Genomic DNA, 21,063 nt, shown 5'->3' on the forward strand with positions numbered 1-21,063 from the left:
GGCTATTGAAATCTCACCTTCAAATACACAACAGTAGATAGTTTGCTGTTTATTGATTAAAAGGAATTAGCAAAACCATGCAATAAAATCCAAAACATAATCATGTCCAAAAAAATTGATCACGATATTTTACACCTTTGTGTTACAATCAGTTTGACACCAGGTTGTGAGCTATCCTTAGTGACAGCAGTCCTTAGTCCCAGTTAATAGATATATATTAATAAAGTAACTAATGCCATGTCTATACAGACTTAGAAAAAAGAGAAAGTTGTTAAAAATCATGCAGGTGCGCCATGTAAAAGATCCTATAATTCCCATGTGCTGGAAGACAAATTGAAACAGGTTCCCTGCTGAAGCCATATTCTCAAATCAGTCAAAAGCCAGTAAATGGATACCAAGGCCAACAGTGAAAGACTCTGTAATTTCAAAATTATTTAAAAAAAAACAAATTTTCAGTATTTACACAGTAGTACAATTTATCAATCAAGTTTAAGTGCAGTTATTTTGAAAAGTACATGCCTCCTGCAGGCATCTCTTTCAAATATCAAGTTGATTGTTTTTCAAAAGCATTTTCAAAAGCACCACAAGTCTAACCAATCGCGCTATGTGATTATGTGGCTCCAGTTCCTCCACCATAAATTTTTAGTCAAGGAGGAAAGGGGACATTATAGCGGCATTTCTGCCAGCTGAAGGATTCAAAAAGGTTAATATGGAATACTATTTGAAATTAAATTGTGACAGTAGAACAATGGACGCAGGTCAAAGGTAAATTTAGAACCAGTCTCATGATATAATTTTTCATACAGTGTGACCAACACTTGGAATGGAATTCCACACAGTGGTGAATATCTTGGAATCAATTAAGAACAATTCGATGCAGCAATTGGTACAGGAAAATATAGGATCTTTCTAGATGGATAAATGATAGTTAAAAGGCCCTTCTCAGTTTGAAAAATCTCGAGTTATAAGAACATTATTTTGTCTTATGGTAGCATTGCTCTTCTGGTAGCTGACAGTGCTGCAGGAGGTAGGACACCTGTTCCCTTGGATGTGTTAATAATTGCAGGGTGACAATCAGGGGTACGGAGTTATTTATATGGAAAAGTTTGAAAACTTTCTTTAAAAGGCAGCAAGGTATGATCATTTTGAGATTTTTGTTTACATAGTTAATTGTGACATGCATGGAGAGTTCAATCACCTACCTCCTCAAACTGATGGTCTACCCAAAATGTGCAATACAAGGCAGTAAGTGTTCTACAAGGCAATATTAACAACTCCATCCGCTTTTCTAGAAGTGCTGACTGATGTTATATCGGGTCTTTATTGTATTTCCTATGCAAATAGTATCACAAGGGTAATTTGTTGCATTCAGGGTAGTGTTGTCAGTGAAAGTTTGGTAAAGCATGAATGGTGAGCATGCATAATTCTCAAACTCTGATGAATCAAAACGTTTAAAAAAAAAATCCAACAATTCGATCATACACACTGCCCAAACTTGGGAGTGTTTGAGGCAGTCTAGCACCAGGATGACATGCTGCAGGTCTGTCAGTGGTGACAGCTGTTTGGAGTAATTAATTAAGAAGATCACACTGGAATATTAGTGCAACTTTGAAATGTATTGGCTTGTGTGACCCTTGGTATAGCATGATAGTCCAATACATAGCACATCGTCGCTGGAGCTTATGCAATGTTGCATATTTCATATTTTCTTTTTGCAATCCAAAGATGAGTCCCAAGAAGCTTAACAAAACAACATTTGGTCAGAATTACAGTTCACTGCAGAAGTCTAAATAGGTCAACTCTCACAACCTATGAAGATAATTACAAGATACAGTTGGCGGTTCAGCAGCTGCAATTTTAAAATTTATTTTTGTACTAAAAGATCTGACAGTTCAAAAAAAATTTCCTCTTAATACCAACTTCGCACACTGGTACCAGGGAAAGACTAAACCAATTGCAGTATCATTGTTTTACACTCACACTCCATCTGCAGGTTATAAGGTGGGCTACAGATCCATAATACTTTATATTATACAAATGAAAAAAAATGAAAAGGCTTCACCCTCGGTGATTTCTCTCTGATTAATATTTATATTCCGGCTTATCGTTACCACATATAAACAAAATAAAACTACTTTAAATCATGACAAAAGGCAGTTAATGATGTGCCCGGGTAGCTCTAGCGCGCACCAAGCGCAAACACACACAAAAAAGACGTGCAGCCCATTATTTTTGGGTTACAGCCCTTTGAAAAGTACAATTCGGATGAATTGCATTTTAAAAAGTCATCAGTATTGCACTTATGTTCTTTTTAATCTTTGTAAAGTGTGTGCTTAATGAAAACTAATCACAAGGATGAGTTACTGAAACCACAATATTTCAATCTGCCTCACTGAGAACCATGGGAAGATTTTTTTAAATCAGTAAAGCTCTGTCAAAAAAATAAGGCAATTGTTTAAAAGGAAAGACATGGGAAAGTAGATGAAAGCTGACAATTCTACAGTTCGCCTACAGAGGGCACCCCGTATCTTGTGGGAAATCTGCAAGCTTGAGTGCTCTGTTAAGTTCTTGATGGTGATTATTCCATTGTTAGGGTACTGCAAGCAAATGCTCAATTCACTTTCTATTTGTTGATTCTTTTACAGGGCAAGTGGGGCTGGGGATTAAATGCTGTAACTTCTACGGAAAATGTCATCACTCTTTGGCAGTACAAGTTTCTTCAGGCCAACACCAGTGAGATACCTATTCACAGATGGGGTCAGCAGGTTTTTATTTGTTGTAGTGTGACTTAACTAATGGTAAGTTGTGCAAATCCTATGAGTTTAACATCATCAGGAATATCGGATTCTTCAACACCAGAAGCCTGTGGATCAAAAAAAATGCATATATCAACAACATTAAAAATAGTACACATGCATGAAGGAAGCAAAGTACTGTACACACCCCTGTCAGCATCAACGGGGCCGAAGTGGAGATGATTAGCAGTTTCAAATTCCTAGGGGTGCACATCTCCAAAAATCTGTCCTGGTCCACCCACGTCGACGCTACCACCAAGAAAGCACAACAGCACCTATACTTCCTCAGGAAACTAAGGAAATTTGGCATGTCCACATTAACCCTTACCAACTTTTACAGATGCACCATAGAAAGCATCCTATCTCGCTGCATCACAGCCTGGTATGGCAACTGCTCGGCCCAGGACCGCAAGAAACTTCAGAGAGTCGTGAACACCGCCCAGTCCATCACACAAACCTGCCTCCCATCCATTGACTCCATTTACACCTCCCGCTGCCTGGGGAAAGTGGGCAGCATAATCAAAGACCCCTCCCACCGGCTTACTCACTCTTCCAACTTCTTCCATCGGGCAGGAGATACAGAAGTCTGAGAACATGCACAGACTCAGAAACAGCTTCTCCCCCGCTGTTACCAGACTCCTAAATGACCCTCTTATGGACTGACCTCATTAACACTACACCCTGTATGCTTCATCCGATGCTGGTGCTTATGTAGTTACATTGTATACCTTGTGTTGCCCTATTATGTATTTTCTTTTATTCCCTTTTCTTCCCATGTACTTAATGATCTGCTGAGCTGCTCGCAGAAAAATACTTTTCACTGTACCTTGGTACACATGACAATAAACAAATCCAATCCAACTTAGGAATTTATATTGGAAGAATGGTTATGGCATTTATAATGGCAACTGCCTGCAGAAGCTTTCGTAATGTAATTACACTCTCCCTCCCACTAGTGACAGCATCTTAGTTCTGTTCTGCATCTTCCAACTCAACCTGCACAGCTCAAATTAGCCCCAAAACATTTCCCTGCATGGTGTCATTTAACTATAATGTTTTTTATACAATATTTTGCTACCAGGCAAGTGGTGAGTCTTCAAAATGGGGACTCCATTATCTCTGTACATACATCTTACTCCAATTATCTTGCCTCTAACCCCACTTTGCCTGAAGTAATATTTGGCCTAGATACTAGTATACATTGCCAAGGGAGATTGTCCAGCATCACACTAAATTGTATTTTTGAGCCATGGGTAACAGAAAAATGCCTAGTAAATTTTTTAATCTTTAAGTTAGCCAATTTCAGCCGATACAACACTAGTTAGCCTGCTCCAAGTAGTCTGAGCACCCGTGTTCTTGGAGTGGGAAAGCTATCAGCATTCCAAGCTCCCAATTGTGAATTTGAGATCAAATGGTGAATCTTGCTGAAAAGTCAGTGTGCATGAAGGTCAACCTAGTTACTGAGTGTAATTAGTCCAGGTGATAGAAACAATCGCACTGATTTGATGATACAAATGACTAGTTTTACATGTTCCACACTTTGATTCTTTTAGGGCTTGACATGATTATGATGTCACCCAGGAATCAAAAAGCATACGTGCATTAATAATCCACGCTTCCACATAAGAGGAGGCCACTTGAGTGATGTATAGATGGCTTGTCATTCAGAAAAATACAGGGCAATCTGGGAAGTAGAGAAGTTGAGTGGTAGGAGCAGAGACTTCACCTGAAAAATGATCGGCATCTGAGCTGAAGGCACCATTAGTGACTGCTGATGGGAGATTTACAAGAGGCAATTAATTTCATGGTCCAGAGGCAGGCATTTTGGGTGGGATGGGAAGAAACGAGGTTAGAATTTAAAAAAATATATTTTGTGGGAGATTCATAAACTGATGAGTCCGAGTGAGGGCCCCGATTCTTAACAATCACAAAAGGCCCAATTTCTACCAAATGGAAAGTCAAAATGCTCCACATAGACTTGTATTCTAGCAACACTTGGCACCTAGCAAGATTTACGTAGACAGTTCATTTATCAGAGGAAGGCACGTGGCATGGGAACATTCCAAAAGAAAGAAAATTCAAGTAACTACTAATTAGGAATACAATTATTTTACTTCTAATTGGACAAAGCTTTTGGACATTTCTGAATGACTGGTTAGAATACGGAGGCTATGGGGGTTGGAGGAGTCGGTTCTGCTGTCTATCAAAATGCTATTCTGACTTTCACAGTATCCCAGAGCTCAGAATTCAATAATCCTACTTTGGAGAATTTGCAGCATGAAAACACACCCCATGTACGCTTTGCCAAAGCCATGAAATGAGATCAGTGACATCTCATCTCAAACTGTCAAACACCCAACAGAAAACAGATCATTCAGCACCTAGCTGAAGTTACCGTTAGCAACTGCTGACTAATCAACAAGTACCAATTGGTTTTATTGCTCCATGCTTCTCCGGATAAACAGAAGCCAGGATTTTGCTGCAAGATCAAGCATATACAGGATAGAACAAAACAAAGCCGCAATTTAATTAGAAAAGTCAGCAAAAATTGTACAAATAACCAGTGACAAAAAATACACAATGGGATGTCCATGATACCAGTGTCCTGATGCCAGTTTAACAGTGCAACTAATCCAATAGGTCTACTTTTTCCCTATATTCACACCTCAAAAGGTACTTGCAAAAATCCAAGAAAAACACCACAGTACAATCACTAACTTGTAAAATGTATACCGAACTTTAAAAAAATCATTGCTGCAATCAAACCTGATCTCCTGCCTTACTAAACATATTGCCAAAATGATATATGAGCCAGTCAGACCAGGAAGGTACCTGATGGGACTTAGAGAGCTGGTGAGGAATCATCAAGCAGAATTCTCTTGCAGAAGGGAGTTTGAAAGGATGGACTAGGGGCAAGGACTTAGAACAGTACAGCACAGAACAGGTCCTTCGGCCCCTGATGTTGTGCCAAGCTTTGTCCGAAACCAAGATCAAGCTATCCCACTCCCTGTCATTCTGGTGTGCTCCATGTGACTTAATGTTAAGAAATGTCTCTCCATCTCTTTTCCCCTTCCCTACTCAAATAATTTATAAATATTCCCCGGATTTCTAAAATTTTACACATGAACTTTGGCTACCACCTGGATGATGTATGAGGGGGGAGAAAACGACAATGGAATTATATAGCAGTCTATTGTTTAACATGTACCATATTCCCAACAGCAAAAACAGCATTTGTACTTCCATCTGCACCGACAATATGTTACATACATTACAGGCCTTCTCTCTCCATGTATTTCTTTTAATTGGTCATACACCAAGCTCCCCACTCTGCAAAATCGCAGATCCAGTTTATTTAACAAAGTGTAGGCTTCTGTTGTGATAGATTTTTTGGGGTAAGAAGTCAAATTGAACTATGATAATACAAACACATGTGGATCTGGACTTTTCACTTATGGGTCACTCAGTGATTATGTCGAGAATGACATTCCTGAGGAATGAATTTCTCCAACCCTCCCATCGAACCCGACTCGCTTACAAATCATACACGTTCATTAAACCCATTGGTTGTTTTTTCTGAAACACTTTCCTTTCGTGACTCCTCAACCATCCCAAGTGAATCCCAGAACTGGTGAGCAGCAGTTCGTTCAAGAGACAGAATCTACATGGATTTATGAAAGGAAAATCATGTTTGACAAACATGTTAAGAGTTTTTTTGAGCATATCACTTGTAACGTTAATAAATGGTGCATGTGGTGTATTTGGATTTTTAGAAGGTTTTTTGCTATGGTCCCACACAGGAGGTATGTGAATAAAATTGAAGTGCATGGGATTGGGGGAAAGATGAGAGTTGGTTAACAGAAAGAAAACAAAGAATAGAAATAAATGGATCATTCTCAGGGTGGCAGGCTGTTACGAGTGGGGTACTGCAATAATCAGTACTTGGATCGCAGCTGTTCACAATCAATATAAATGATTTGGGTGTGGGGGCCACTTGTAATATCGCCACATTTGCCGATAACATCAAACTGGTTAAGAACACAAGTTGTAGGAGGATGCAAGGAGGTTTCAAGAGGACTTGAACAGGCTGAGTGAATGGGTTAGAGCATGGCAGATGGAATATAATACAATTGTGATATTATTCACTTTGGAAGAAAAATAAAGGAAGGCAGAATATTTCTTAAAAGGAGAGGCATCCAAATGGACCTGGGTATTTTTGTTCATGAGTTGCTAAAGGTTAACATGCAGGCGTAGCAAGCAGTTAGGAAGGCAAATGATATGTTGACCTTCATCGCAAGAGGATTTGATTAGGGCAGCATGGTAGCACAGTGGTTAGCACAGTTGCATCACAGCTCCAGGGTCCTAGGTTCGATGCCCGGCTTGGGGCACTGTCTGTGTGGAGTCTGCACGTCCTCCTGTGCCTGCGTGGGTTTCCTCCGTGTACTCTGGTTTCCTCCCAAAGATGGGCAGGTGAGGTGGATTGGCCATGATAAATTGCTCTTAAGTGTCCAAAAAGGTGGGTGGGGGCACTGGGTTACAGGGATAGGGTAGAGGTGTGGGCTTGGGTAGGATGTATTTCCAAGGGTCAGTGCAGACTTGACGGGCCGAATGGCTGCACTGTAAATTCTATGGTCTATGCTCTATGATCAGAGGAGCAAACACGTGTTGCTGCCTTGGTGAGACCTCACCGTAATCCAGTGTCCGTGCTGCGCTCGAGCGAGAGCACAACATGGTTGGTGAATCCCGGGAGAAGCCTCCCTCGGGCCTCCTGACAGCCTCTGCTCGCGGGATACACCCAAGTCCCATGAGGCGTCGCAATCAGAACTCCACCCAAAAGGAGCGGAACCAAACGCCGCTCGCTAAAGTAGGTCGTAAACCTATTTAAGGCCTACCTCACCGGGATCTACCAGCCTCCCCAGGGACTGCTGCCAGGTGCCAATCAGTACTGATGCAGAAAAACGCGGACCAGGCAGAACGGACCCAGGTGGTCTCCCGGGCCATTGGAGGCCCTTCAGTGGTCAGGTATAGTGCAGGGGGTTCCCTGGCCCTCCCCCTGGAATATGGGCACCGTGGCCCTGCCAAGCTGGCAGGAGCACAGTCAGGTGCGAGTGCAAGGGTGCCCAGGTGGCACTGCCAAGGGTCAGAGCCTGAGGAGGGCCATGTCCCTGAAAGGAAGATGGTGTGGGACGGGGGGCTTGTGGAAGTGGGGGGTGCTGAAGAAGCCCCCCCCCCACCCCCCAAAGGGACGCTAGAGCAGGATGCCCTCGCTTGGGGGTTTTGGTGGGGGGGGGGGGGGGGGGGGAGAGAAAGAGAGGTGTGGGGTAGTGCTCACGTGTGTGGGGGTGACATTTCCCCATGGATGTGAGGGACCCACAAGCTCCCTTACAGATCGGGACACCCTTTCAAAATGGCGGCTCAATCTCAGAGTTCAGCTGCCCAGTGCTGAAAAAAATTCCAAGTATGGGCTAAACTGGTGAGAAACACCCCAGGGTCTAAAAAAGTGACTAGGGACATGAATCTAAATGCGGTAGTGAGCAGGAACTGCCGCGAGCTTCCCGGCTCTCGGCCGGCAACCTAATGTAACGTTACTTGGTCCACTTAACAAGGCCCCATGGGCTTCACGCCGCAAATGAAAACTCATGAGCCGATTCGCCGGGACCACGCTCACCAGCCCCCACTAACAGGTCGAAAAGCACTTAAACAGCACTTGCACAGCCAGCCCCATTCAGCTTGGAGCCATGGCGCTGAGATGACCAGCCCCAAGATTTGGAGACGCAAACCTGGGGAGGCTCCCAGATGAGAGGCCAGGAGGGATCTCCTGTTCCCCCGAACAGGAGCCACAAGGCAGCTAGTTCTACCTGGTTGTAGCCATCAGCTCGGGAAGTGTGACCAGGAGGCCTGGCCTCCAGTACCACAAGAAGGTCAACGACCTACACCGGGCTGCACGCACGCGTTGGACCCCCCCCCCCCCCCCCCCCGGGAAACCTTCTCACTACCCAAACTTTCTGTCTCCACAGGGGAAGATGTCCTACAATCGCTGGGAGAGGGCCCAGACTGGCAGAGGGTGCCAGACATAAGAATCCTCACAACCTTCGAGGAACAGGCTCTGAACGTTATAGGGGCGAAGACAGAGCGCTCACCAATGTGGAGATCAGCACATGCCGCAGAGGTGAAGATCCACTGGGCCCCACCCAGAGTACTTGCCAAACGCGAGTTATTATTGCCATACTGATTGACCCATCCCTCCCACTGACCACCTGTTCATTCTCTCTCATCTCCTCCAGCCAACGGCGCCGGCCCACTCCTCTACCTATCATGAGACCACCTCGGAGGAGTGCTCAGAGGATGCCACAATCAATGCATCACAGTGTCTTCCCCACCCTCCAACTGCACAAACACACACCTCAATGGGTAACATTAGTGGCCAGGCTTCTGGGGCACAATCTGGTGAGCACCACACAGTCGCTGATACACATCAGGTGGAGGCAGGAATGCCAGGCAAGACAGCAATTGGTGGGCTGATGAATCCCAGGTCCCAGCCAAATGCTGAGCCGATGGAACATGCTATCCTGGGCTGATGGAAATGTTAGGGAGCAGTTGGGACATTCAGAGGGCAATGTCAGCGACACTCCAGTAGATCCATAGCCGATTGGAGGATGCCCAGAGGCTACAGGCGCAGGAGATGTTGCCGGCAATGCGTGGTACCGAGGCTAACACTGCTAGGGTGGCGGCTGCAGTGGGGAGTCTGCTGAGCGACGTCAGCAGAATTAGTAGAGGCGAACGCATGGTTCAGTCGTTAACGGCCATGGCTGAGGGCCTCTGCAGAAAGCCCAACTCGCTGGGTGACATGTCCCAGTACCAGGCTGGCCTTGATGAGGTGCTGAGGGACATGCCCCGGTCTCAGATGGGAATGACCGATGCACTGTGGAGCTTGTCCCAGTCGCAGGTGGCATTGCCTAAGCACTGCAGAGCATGGCGGAGGAACATCGCCGACGACATCGACACCATGGTGCAGACAATGGGGAGCTGCCAGAGCGGACAGAGCCAGATGACAGGGGCATCCAGGACTTAATCCAGCTGCAATTCTGTCCAGAGGTAAACCCTAGGGCGCTGTGCGCACCAAGCAGGAGGGGGCGCAGGGTGACAACCCAGAGCCATCCTATGGACTGGCGACAGTGGCCACCAGCTCCCGAGTTCCACCACTCTGATGAGGCTACGTCTCGCAGCCAGTACCCAGAACAGGATGACACGGCTGTGCATGTGCTGCCAAGTGCAGCAGGACCCTTTGACCCCAGAGGCCCCCTGCCATGGGGCATCGAAGGCCAAAGAACGAGGTAAGCAGCTGGCTGCCTCCACCTCTGATGTGCATCCAGGGATACGCCTAGACGTAGTGGCAGAGCAAGGAAGATCAAGCATGTTGTGGACTAGAGAGGGCACTGGGGTGGGCCAGGGGTGTACACATGTACGAGGAACATTAAAATACTCTCACCACCACCAGTATGACGCCTGTGTCTCTTTGTTCCACGATGCAGGCCGACCACCAATCACATGCCCACCCCCTGCCCCTACACGCCCTGCCCATGCATACCCGGCTGTAGACATGTGCCCTGGGTTGGGGCCCATCCCCTGGGGGATCGGATGTTGGCCGCTGCGTCTGTGCTGCTGCCTCCCGCAGTGTTCAAACAGTTTCCATGCATTAAGGAGTATTTGGGATGCTAGCAATGAGTCCCACATGCTACATGGCCCGCCCACCTATCGGGGTACACTTGGGATGTGTGAAGTGCTCACTTAACCAGGATGGCCAATTCCCTATTAGCAATAGCCTTCAGCCCCCCAACAGAGGCCTCCATGGTCAGTGGGAGTTATGGGTGGTCGTTGGGCAAACAGGTAGGAACAAGGATTTCCCCTGGAACGGGAACACACGGTCCAGGGGTTGGCATGGAGGACCCATGCACGGTCGAACCCCCGCCCCCATCAGCGTCCCCCAGCTGACCCCCTCCCCCCATTCAACCCCTAGGCCCCCTGCCCCTGGCAGCCCATCTCCAACTGGGGCTGCACCTCCGTCCGGTAGCACCCCCACCTGTTCCAGAGAACAGGGGCAGCATGCCCAGTGCCTCTGGCTCACTGCCGGTGAGCGAAAATGGCTGCTCACCTCCTCGGGTCCCCGCAGCAGTCCATCCACCAAGTTCACGTTTTTCAAAAGGAGTAGTAATCAGCGCCAGCATAACCACTTGCTGGGGAGACTGCTGGATTGCAGGGGCCTGCTGGATTGCAGAAGGCCGTTGGTTATGGGATGCCTCCCGTTTATTGTATGGAAATAGGGCTCATGTGGTGATAATTGGTTCCCCGCCATGCTACGGCGGGATCCCAATTTTGCCTACTAGAGCGGGCCAGTTGCATCGCGAGCGGTTTAGCGCCCGGCACAGTCCTCGTGTTTGGCCTCTCCCGTTATTCACCCGCCTTGTTGCGTTCTCGCTCTTGCAAAACAAGGCCAGAGAATCACACCACAAGTGTCATTGGATAGCGGTGGGGAACTCGCCAGCAAAGCTGGCAGGAAAGTCTTAAAAACCTGCCACAAATTAACTTCAAAATTTCTGATCCACTTATCCAAGGAGGAATATACTTGCCAGAGAGGGAGTGCAATGGAGGTTCACCAGATTAATCCGTGATAGGGGAGATTGGGGAGGCCGGGTTCGTGATAGGGGAGATTGGGGAGGCCTAGAATTTTGAAGAATCCAGGGTGACTTGGCTGAAACTTAGAAAATTCTAACATGTGGATGTCGATAAGAAGTTTCCCCTGTTGTTGAGTATAAATCAGGGGGCATAATCTCAGAATTGGGAGGGGCCATTTAAGGCTGAGACGCTGAGGAATATCTTCACTCAGAGGGTGGTGAATCTTTTGAATTCTCCATCTGCCACAGGTGGCACGGTAGCAGTTGCTTCACAGCTCCAGGATCCCAGTTTTGATTCCCGGCTCAAGTCACTGTCTGTGCGGAGTCTGCACGCTCTCCCAGTGTCTGCGTGGGTTTCCTCTGGGTGCTCCGGTTTCCTCCCACAGTCCGAAGATGTGCACGTTAGGTGGATTGGCCATGCTAATTTGCCGTTAATGTCCAAAAAGGTAGGTGGGGTTATTGGGTTACGGGGATAGGGTGGCAGGTCCAAAGGCTGGTGCAGACTAGATGGGTCGAATGGCCTCATTCTGTACTGTAAATTCTATGATTCTAACCGAGAAGGCGGTGGAAGCTCAATCATTGAGCATGTTGATGATGGAAACGGATAAGATTTGTGGTGACTACCAACATCAGGGGATATAGAGATAGCATGGTAAAGTGGTGTTGAGGTAGATGACATCAGGTGTGATCTAATTGAATGGGAGAAGACTTGATGGGCTGAATGATCTACTTTTGTTCCTATTTTTCTGGATGCAAGGAATGGGCCTACTGAGGGTTGCAACCGACTCCCCAGCATGCAGATGTGTCCGATTTAAATCCTGCACCAGACATATCCATTCCTGAATCTGGAATGTCAGTGACACCCAAACTGGTATGGAAAGTTATACTCACCAATTTGAAAGTGACAGATCTATTTGCAGCTGGTTCATCCACTATTTTCTGTAGATTTGCTGCAACTAATTGAAAACCAAGATAAATATGTACGTTAATCATTTATGCTTGGCAAACCGTTAACATTAACCCTGACGTATTGAATGTATCCTGATTAATTTATTGAATCTATCCTGATTAATTAATTACTGAAGCTGTTTTGAAATAGCACTTTGTATCAACCAATCATAAACCTCTAGTATATTCAGAAGGTGATAATGGGTTTTATAACAACCCAATAGCTTCACAATTACATTTAATACAAGCTTTACACCTCTGTTCAAGAACTGAATTCAAATTCTCAAGTGCCATGGTGGGATTTGATCTTATATTCTCAGTATTATTGGTGCAGGTCTCTGCAATACTAGTCCAATACTGTATCCACTACAGTTGCATCCAGCATAAGTGTGCTTGTGACAGAATATCTTCCAATAAAATCTTCAAATTCGGAAACTATATATTGCAGTCTTGGCAATAGTTACCTATTACAACGTCTTTCCCATCAACCAGGCCTGCAGAGACAAGTTCTTGGGAAACACCATCTGCTGTATCTGTCAGAATGAATGTATGAACTTGTTAATTACAGCTAGTCAATGTGACATATCTATTTAAAAAGGTTAGTGATTAGTCTATAAATTGAACTCCATATTGTGCACTTTTGTTGAACATAAAATATATTTTTGCCTTCATCAACGGATGGGTTAGTCCTGCTCAGTGTGGAACTTAAACATCCAGACTGTGAAGGTCCCAGGTTCAATCCAGCATCAAGGATGTCAGAGTGGTTAAAGACTCTAAGGAGGGGGACATACACCTCGCGGTTGTGGTCCATATTTGTGCACAAGTAGAAAGGGGGTCGAGATCCTGCATCAGATTATGGTGAAGTAGGAAAGAGGCTAACAAGCAGGACCTCAAAGCTGGTAACCTTTAGATTACACCTGGCTTAGTGAGTATAGAAATAGAAGGATAGAGCAGATGAATGTGCAGCTGGAACAACTGTACAGGAGTGAGGACTTTAGATTCCTTGGACATTCGGACTGATTCTGGGAGATGGGATATTTACAGGCCAGACAGGTGCACCCGAATAGAACAGGGTCCAAGGTCCTTGCAGGACGGTTTGAGAGTGCTACTGGGGAACATTTAACCTAACTCGACAGGGGTATGGGAGCAGGTTACAGGGAGGAAAAACAAGGTTTACAGAGATAAAAGCAAAGTACAGCAGATGCTGGAAGCATGAAATAAAAACAGAAGATGCTGGAAAAATGTTTCAAGTCCATATGGCTCTTCTTCAAAGGTTTATAGGGAATTAGGATAGACCGACATCACTAGAATAGGAAAGTATTAGGTAGGACCAGAGAGAAAGGGATTGCAATAATGTGCTTGGGGAAAACTACAAGTAGGAAGAAATAAGTATAGTTCAGAAGAAGAAATAAACAAATGTCACAATCAGCCAAGTTAGAAAACAATTGGATTAAATTACATTCTCAATATCCAGCACTCTGAAAGGCAAGTCTCTACGATGATTTATGCTTTAGGGTTGGAAGGTCAATCGTGTGTTGTGATTTAGTAGATCTACTTATTAACTCGTCATTTCAACTATGGTCTGGGTGAACTTTGGTTGATTAAAAAAACATTTAAAAGGATGTGGACGATAGCTGGCTCAGTAATTTACAAAGCTGCCACAACATAGGGGCGTTCAGATAATATTCAGAATTACACTCGAGGTTGGTACAAAGTCGCATAACAATTCAGGAGCATTCAAAAAACCTTTGGAATCTGTGCGTAGCGTGCATAGAGCACCAGAATGTTATGTCCACCACAATTCACAAAGTTTCCAGTCTTGGTTATGCTGTTCTATGGAGGTGTTAAGACAGATAATTCAGCTGAATTATTTTTATCTGTATTCCTAACTGTACAGTGTCAGTCAAGGATGATGGCCAGGAGCGGGTTAATAATACATTGACTTCCATGGGAAAAAAAAAGAAGAGAACACAATCACATTGAGTCATCCAAACTCCTGACTTGGTAACCTTTATATTGATGTTTGGGATTTCACAGTTTCATGTCTGTGTAGGTTCATATCGCAAACTTGTGCACTGCTTGTCACAGGCTGCGAGTTGCAGTCAAAGGGCTGACTGGGTGTGGGAAATGGAAACACTTTGCTGCAATATATTTCTCCTGTGGCAGGGATTAAAACAACTTAATGGGACAGGGTAAGGAATATAGCTGATCCATAAATCCGCAATAATGACAGCAGATTGCCAACATTAAGATCCCGCATGTGAAACATAAAATTGATATAAGGAGCAACATAAATAAAACAACATCTTACCTCTACCTGGAGTAAATTCGAATCTTATGTCATTCAGCTCCTTCTTCAAATTCCTGCGGCGGAAAGTAGCGATTTCCCAATTATACACAGACATTTGGAGCAGTGGTTGACAGACAACAGATGGAAGGTATAAGAAAGTAATTCAATGACGAATTCAGTTAACTTTTGACATAATCAGTCTCACTATGAATTTTATTGAAATTATAATTCATCATCATCAAGGGATGCTTTTTTCATGCAATTTAGCAGATTAAGGCTTTTTATAGAGAGCACAAGCCCTTTATTTCTTCCCTTTTCAGTAGGTGTTGTGCACAGCTGAGGGCAGGTTACTCACTGTCAACATAATAATAATAATCTTTACTGTTATAAGTAAGCTTCATTACATTAACACTGCAATGAAGTTCCTGTGAAAATCCCCATAGTCGCCACACTCTGGCACCCGTTCGGGTACACAGAGGGAGAATTCAGAACGTCCAAATTACCTAACAGCACGTCTTTCGGAACTTGTGGGAGGAAACCGGAGCACCCGGAGGAAACCGACGCAGACACAGGGAGAAAGTGCAGACTCTGCAGAGACAGTGATCCAAGCCAGGAATCGAACCTGGGACCCTGGTACTGTGAAATCATAGTGTTAACCACGATGGTACCATACTGCTCATTGTTACTGTGCTGTCCATGTTGTGTACAATGCATTATTTACAATTTTGCTTTTGCATTGGTGTCACTTCTCTTCCAAGAATTCCCACATTGAAAAGTTTCTATTCCGTCCAATGGCATTCCCATGTGCCTTGACTACCTTGGTTACCTCCACTGTTTACTATTTTAAAAAAAATATAAATATATTTATTAAAGTTTTTTAACACAATTTTTCTCCCTTACAAACAATAACCCCCCTGCCCTCGTAACAAAAAAACCAACAAAAAAACGAGAAATCGCGCAGAGCAAGATATATACATGGCAAAATGATATATTTACACAGCTTTGTACACTGGCCCTCACCCGTACGTGCCAGTTTCCCCAACCCTTCATGTTATCTCTTGCTCATCCACCCTCCCAGGCAGTCCCCCCTTCCCCCCCCCCCAGGACCCAGGACGTCCCCTCCACCCCCCCCCTAACCAAGGTTGCTGCTGCTGCTGACCGCCCTTCCTCTAACGCTCCGCGAGATAGTCGAGGAACGGTTGCCACCGCCTGTAGAACCCCTGCGCAGACCCTCTCAAGGCGAACTTAATACTCTCCAACTTTATGAACCCAGCCATATCATTTATCCAGGCCTCCAGGCTGGGGGGCTTCGCCTCCTTCCACATTAGCAAGATCCTTCGCCGGGCTACTAGGGACGCAAAGGCCAGAATGCCGGCCTCTTTCGCCTCCTGCACTCCCGGTTCGTCCACTACTCCAAATATTGCTAGCCCCCAGCTTGGCTTGACCCGGACTTTCACCACCTGAGATATTGCTCCCGCCACTCCTCTCCAGAACCCCTCCAGTGCCAGGCATGACCAAAACGTATGGACATGGTTCGCCGGGCTCCCTGAGCACCTTCCACATCTGTCCTCTACCCCAAAGAACCTACTCAACCTCGCCCCCATCAAGTGCGCTCTGTGGACCACCTTAAATTGTATCAGGCTGAGCCTGGCACACGAGGAGGAGGAATTAACCCTACCTAGGGCATCAGCCCACAGACCTCCCTCGATCTCCTCCCCCAGCTCCTCCTCCCATTTACCCTTCAACTCTTCTACCAGCGTTTCCCCCTCTTCTTTCAACTCCTGGTGTATTTCCGACACCTTGCCCTCCCCGACCCATACACCCGAGATCACCCTATCTTGAACTTCTTGTGCCGGGAGCAACGGGAATTCCCTCACCTGTCGCCTCACAAAAGCCCTCACCTGCATATATCTAAAGGCATTTCCCGGGGGTAACTCAAACTTCTCCTCCAGTGCCCCTAGGCTTGCAAACGTCCCGTCGATGAACAGGTCCCCCATTCTTCCAATCCCCGCCCGATGCCAGCTCTGGAAACCCCCGTCCATCTTCCCCGGGACAAACTGGTGGTTACCCATGATCGGGGACCACACCGATGCTCCCATTGCACCCTGGTGCCGTCTCCACTGGCCCCAGATCCTTAGCGTTGCTGCCACCACCAGGCTCGTGGTATACTTTGTCGGCGAGAGCGGCAGCGGTGCCGTAACCAACGCCCCCAGGCTCGTTCCTTTACAGGACGCCGTCTCCATCCTCTTCCATGCCGCCCCCTCTCCCTCCATAACCCACTTGCGGATCATCGCCACATTTGCTGCCCAGTAGTAGCACCCCAGGTTTGGCAGCGCCAACCCTCCTCGGTCCCTACTGCGTTCCAGGTACCCTCTCCTTACTCTCGGGGTCTTATTTGCCAACACAAACCCCATAATACTCCTGCCTACTCTCTTAAAAAAAGGCCTTAGTGATCACGATGGGAAGGCACTGAAACACAAACAGAAACCTCGGAAGGACCACCATTTTGACCGACTCTACCCGCCAGCGAGAGCGGTAACATGTCCCACCTTTTGAAATCCTCCTCCATTTGCTCCACCAACCTCGTCAGATTCAGTTTATGTAGGGTCCCCCAACTCCTGGCTATCTGGATCCCCAGATACCGAAAGCTCCCCTCCGCCCTCCTCAGCGGTAAGTCCCCTATCCCTCTTTCTTGGTCCCCCGCCTGTAATACAAAGAGCTCACTCTTCCCTACATTGAGCTTATAGCCTGAAAACTCCCCAAACTCCCTTAGAGTCTGCATGACCTCCACCATCCCCTCCATTGGATCCGCCACGTACAGCAACAGGTCAGCCGCATATAGCGACACCCGATGCTCTTCTCCCCCTCGGACCACCCCCTCCATTTATTAGACTCCCTCAATGACATTGCCAATGGTTCGATCGCCAATGCGAACAACAGGGGGGACAGGGGGCACCCCTGCCTCGTCCCTCGGTACAGTCGAAAGTACTCCGACCTCCGCCGGTTCGTCACTACACTCGCCATCGGGGCTCTGTAAAGGAGCTTAACCCAATTGATAAACCCTACCCCGAACCCAAACCTACGCAGCACCTCCCAGAGGTACTCTCACTCTACTCAATCAAAGGCCTTCTCCGCGTCCATAGCTGCCACTATCTCCGCCTCTCCCTCCTCCGATGGCATCATTATCACGTTTAAGAGCCGCCGCACATTAGTGTTTAGTTGCCTGCCCTTTACAAATCCCGTCTGGTCCTCGTGGATTACCCCCGGGACACAGTCCTCGATCCTCGTGGCCAGCACTTTTGCCAGCAACTTTGCAACCACATTGAGGAGCGAGATCGGCTTGTACGATCCACATTGCAGTGGGTCCTTGTCCCGCTTTAGGGTCAAAGAAATTGGCTCTTCCGACATTGTCGGGGGCAGGGTCCCCTCCTCTCTTGCCTCATTAAAGGTCCTCACCAGTAGCGGGGCCAACAGGTCTGCGTACTTCCTGTAGAACTCCACCGGGAATCCGTCTGGTCCCGGGGCCTTCCCCGCCTCCATGCTCCCCAAACCCTTGCTCAGCTCCTCCAACCCAATTGGTGCCCCCAAACCAGCCACCTCTTGCTCCTCCACCCTCGGGAATCTCAGCTGATCTAGGAATAGTCTCATCCCCTCTTCCTCCGTTGGGGGCTGGGATCTGTACAGCTCTTCATAAAAGGCCTTGAATGCCTTGTTATTTTCGTCGCACATCCGAACCGTGGCTCCCCTTCCATCTTTGACTCCCCCTATTTCCCTCGCTGCCATCCTCTTACGAAGCTGGTGTGCCAGCATCCGACTAGCCTTTTCCCCATACTTGTAGGTCGCCCCCTGCGCTTTCCTCCGCTGTGCCTCCGCCTTCCCTGTGGTCAACAGGTCAAACTCCGTCTGGAGCCGTCGTCTTTCCCCAAGTAATCTTTCCTCCGGGGCCTCTGCGTATCTCCTGTCCACTCTCAAAATCTCCCCCACTAACCTCTCCCTTTCCATACCCTCTGTCTTCTCCCTATGAGCCCTAATGGAAATTAGCCCTCCCCTGATCACCGCCTTCAACGCCTCCCATACCACCCCCACCTCCCCGTTGTCGTTGGCCTCCAAGTACCTTTCGATACACCCCCTCACCTTCCCACACACCACCTCGTCCGCCAGCAGTCCCACATCCAGCTGCCACAATGGGCGTTGGTCCCTCTCCTCTCCCAGCTCCTGTTCCACCCAGTGCGGGGCATGGTCTGAAACGGCTATAGCCGAATACTCCGTCCCCTCCACCCTCGGGATGAGCGCCCTACCCAGAACAAATAAATCTATCCGGGAGTAGGCTTTGTGTACATGGGAGAAGAAAGAAAATTCCCTGGCCTGCGGCCTTGCAAACCGCCATGGGTCCACTCCCCCCATCTGATCCATAAACCCCCTAAGAACCTTGGCCGCCGCCGGCCTCTTTCCAGTCCTTGATTTGGAGCGGTCCATTGCTGGATCCAACACTATATTGAAGTCCCCTCCCATTATCAGGCCTCCTATCTCCAGGTCCGGAATGCGCCCCAACATGCGCTTCATGAATCCTGCATCATCCCAGTTCGGGGCATATACGTTTACCAACACCACCCACGTCCCTTGCAGCCTTCCGCTCACCATTACATGTCGCCCTCCATTGTCCGCTACAATAGTCTTGGCCTCAAATGACACCCGCTTTCCCACCAATATTGCCACCCCTCTATTCTTCGCGTCCATTCCAGAGTGGAATACCTGTCCTACCCATCCCTTTCTTAACCTGACCTGGTCCGCCACCTTCAGATGTGTCTCTTGGAGCATGGCCACGTCCGCCTTCAGTCCCTTTAAGTGCGCGAACACTCGAGCCCTCTTCACCGGCCCATTCAGGCCCCTCATATTCCACGTTATCAGCCGGATTGGAGGGGCTCTCACCCCCCCCCCACGCCCCGCCGACTAGCCATCTCCTTTTCTGGGCCAGTCCCGTGTCCACACCTCCCTTACCCTCCAGTCCCCCAGAGGGGGAACCCCGTCCCGACCACCTCGTCTGTGTCCCATTCCCTTTCGGCCAGTGCAGCAGCAACCCTTTCCCTCTCCCCCCCCCCCCCCCCCTCCTTCCCCCCCCTCCCCACCCCTGTCTAGCTTTTTTGCTCCCCCCATGTCACTCCCGTAAGTCAGCTGACGCCTGCTGACCCCGGCTTCCCCCGCCGTCCCATTAACCTCCCCGCGTGGGAGTCTCCCAATCCATATGCATTCCTTCGTTCCCCTTCCCGCCTTCCTTCCCGCGCGCAGGAAAAAGCCCCGCGCTTTCCAAAGCCCGCTCCGCCCCCTCTGGCGCAGCTCCTGTCGCAGCCTTGTCTCTCTCCCCCAGCCCATGTAACATTTCCTGCGCGTGATTGACCCCCTATATACAACAACCATCACACATCAAACCTCAAACATCCCCCCTACCCTCACAAACCCTCAGTTCGAGTCCAACTTTTTGGCTTGTACAAAGGTCCACGCCTCCTCAGGCGTTTCAAAGTAATAGTGTTGGCCCTTGTCTGTGACCCAAAGTCGCGCTGGCTGCAGCATTCCGAATTTCACTTCTTCCCGGTACAATGCCGCTTTGGCCCGGTTGAAACCAGCTCTCCGTTTTGCAACCTCCGTGCTCCAGTCCGGGTATATTCGGATCTCTGCATTGTCCCACTTACTGATCCGCTCCTTCTTGGCCCATCTCAGGACCCACTCTCTGTCCGTGAACCGGTGGAACCTCACCACCATCACCCTTGGCGGCTCATTTGCCTGGGGCTTCTTCGCCAGCACCCGATGTGCCCCATCCAACTCCAGCGGCCTCGAAGGGGCCTTCGTGCCCATCATCGTCTTGAGCATCGTGCTCGCGTATGCCCCAGCATTAGCCCCCTCCACTCCCTCAGGGAGACCCAGGACTCGCAGATTCTTTCTCCTCGACCTGTTCTCCAGGTCTTCGAGTCTTCCCGTCCACCTCTTGTGTAGCGCCTCGTTCTGCTCCACTCTCACCGCCAGGCCCACAAGCTCGTCCTCGTTCTGACTGACTCTTTTCTGTACCTCCTGGATCTTAGCTTCGGGGACCTTCTGGGTGATCCAGAGTCCTTCAATTGCCGAAAGCATAGGCGTCAACATCTCCTTGCGCTGCTCCGCGAAGCAGCACTTGATGAACTCCTGCAGCTCCCCTTTGTCCCTGGCCGCCGCCATTTTGTTTTCTTTCCCTCGCTTCTCCCGTTGCTCCAGTGCCGCTCCTTTGGCCGTTACACTTCTGGTCCATTTCATAGAAGTTGGCAGTGTTTGCTTCACCAGTCTGCCTCAAAAAGTCTATGGAAACTCCTGAAAAAGGTCTGAGAGTCGG

General features: G+C 47.9%; 1 protein-coding gene across 2 annotated transcripts in view; it reads right to left on the bottom strand.

Annotated features, from left to right (window-relative positions):
- Window positions 1-1,834: 1,834 nt before the first annotated feature.
- Window positions 1,835-21,063, bottom strand: part of LOC140385744 (serine/threonine-protein kinase OSR1-like) — a 265,075-nt gene continuing 245,846 nt past the window's right edge. For both annotated transcript variants that reach the window (XM_072468206.1, XM_072468207.1), the window contains exons 15-18: window positions 14,727-14,779; window positions 12,880-12,948; window positions 12,359-12,423; window positions 1,835-2,863 (exon numbers count right to left, since the gene is read on the bottom strand). In XM_072468206.1, coding sequence (XP_072324307.1) covers window positions 2,789-2,863; window positions 12,359-12,423; window positions 12,880-12,948; window positions 14,727-14,779 — 262 coding nt within the window. In that variant the 3' untranslated portion in view covers window positions 1,835-2,788. The remainder of the gene's footprint in view (window positions 2,864-12,358; window positions 12,424-12,879; window positions 12,949-14,726; window positions 14,780-21,063) is intronic.

This window comes from Scyliorhinus torazame, chromosome 11 (genome assembly GCF_047496885.1).
Source record: "Scyliorhinus torazame isolate Kashiwa2021f chromosome 11, sScyTor2.1, whole genome shotgun sequence".
In the NCBI taxonomy this organism is placed as follows: domain Eukaryota; kingdom Metazoa; phylum Chordata; class Chondrichthyes; order Carcharhiniformes; family Scyliorhinidae; genus Scyliorhinus; species Scyliorhinus torazame.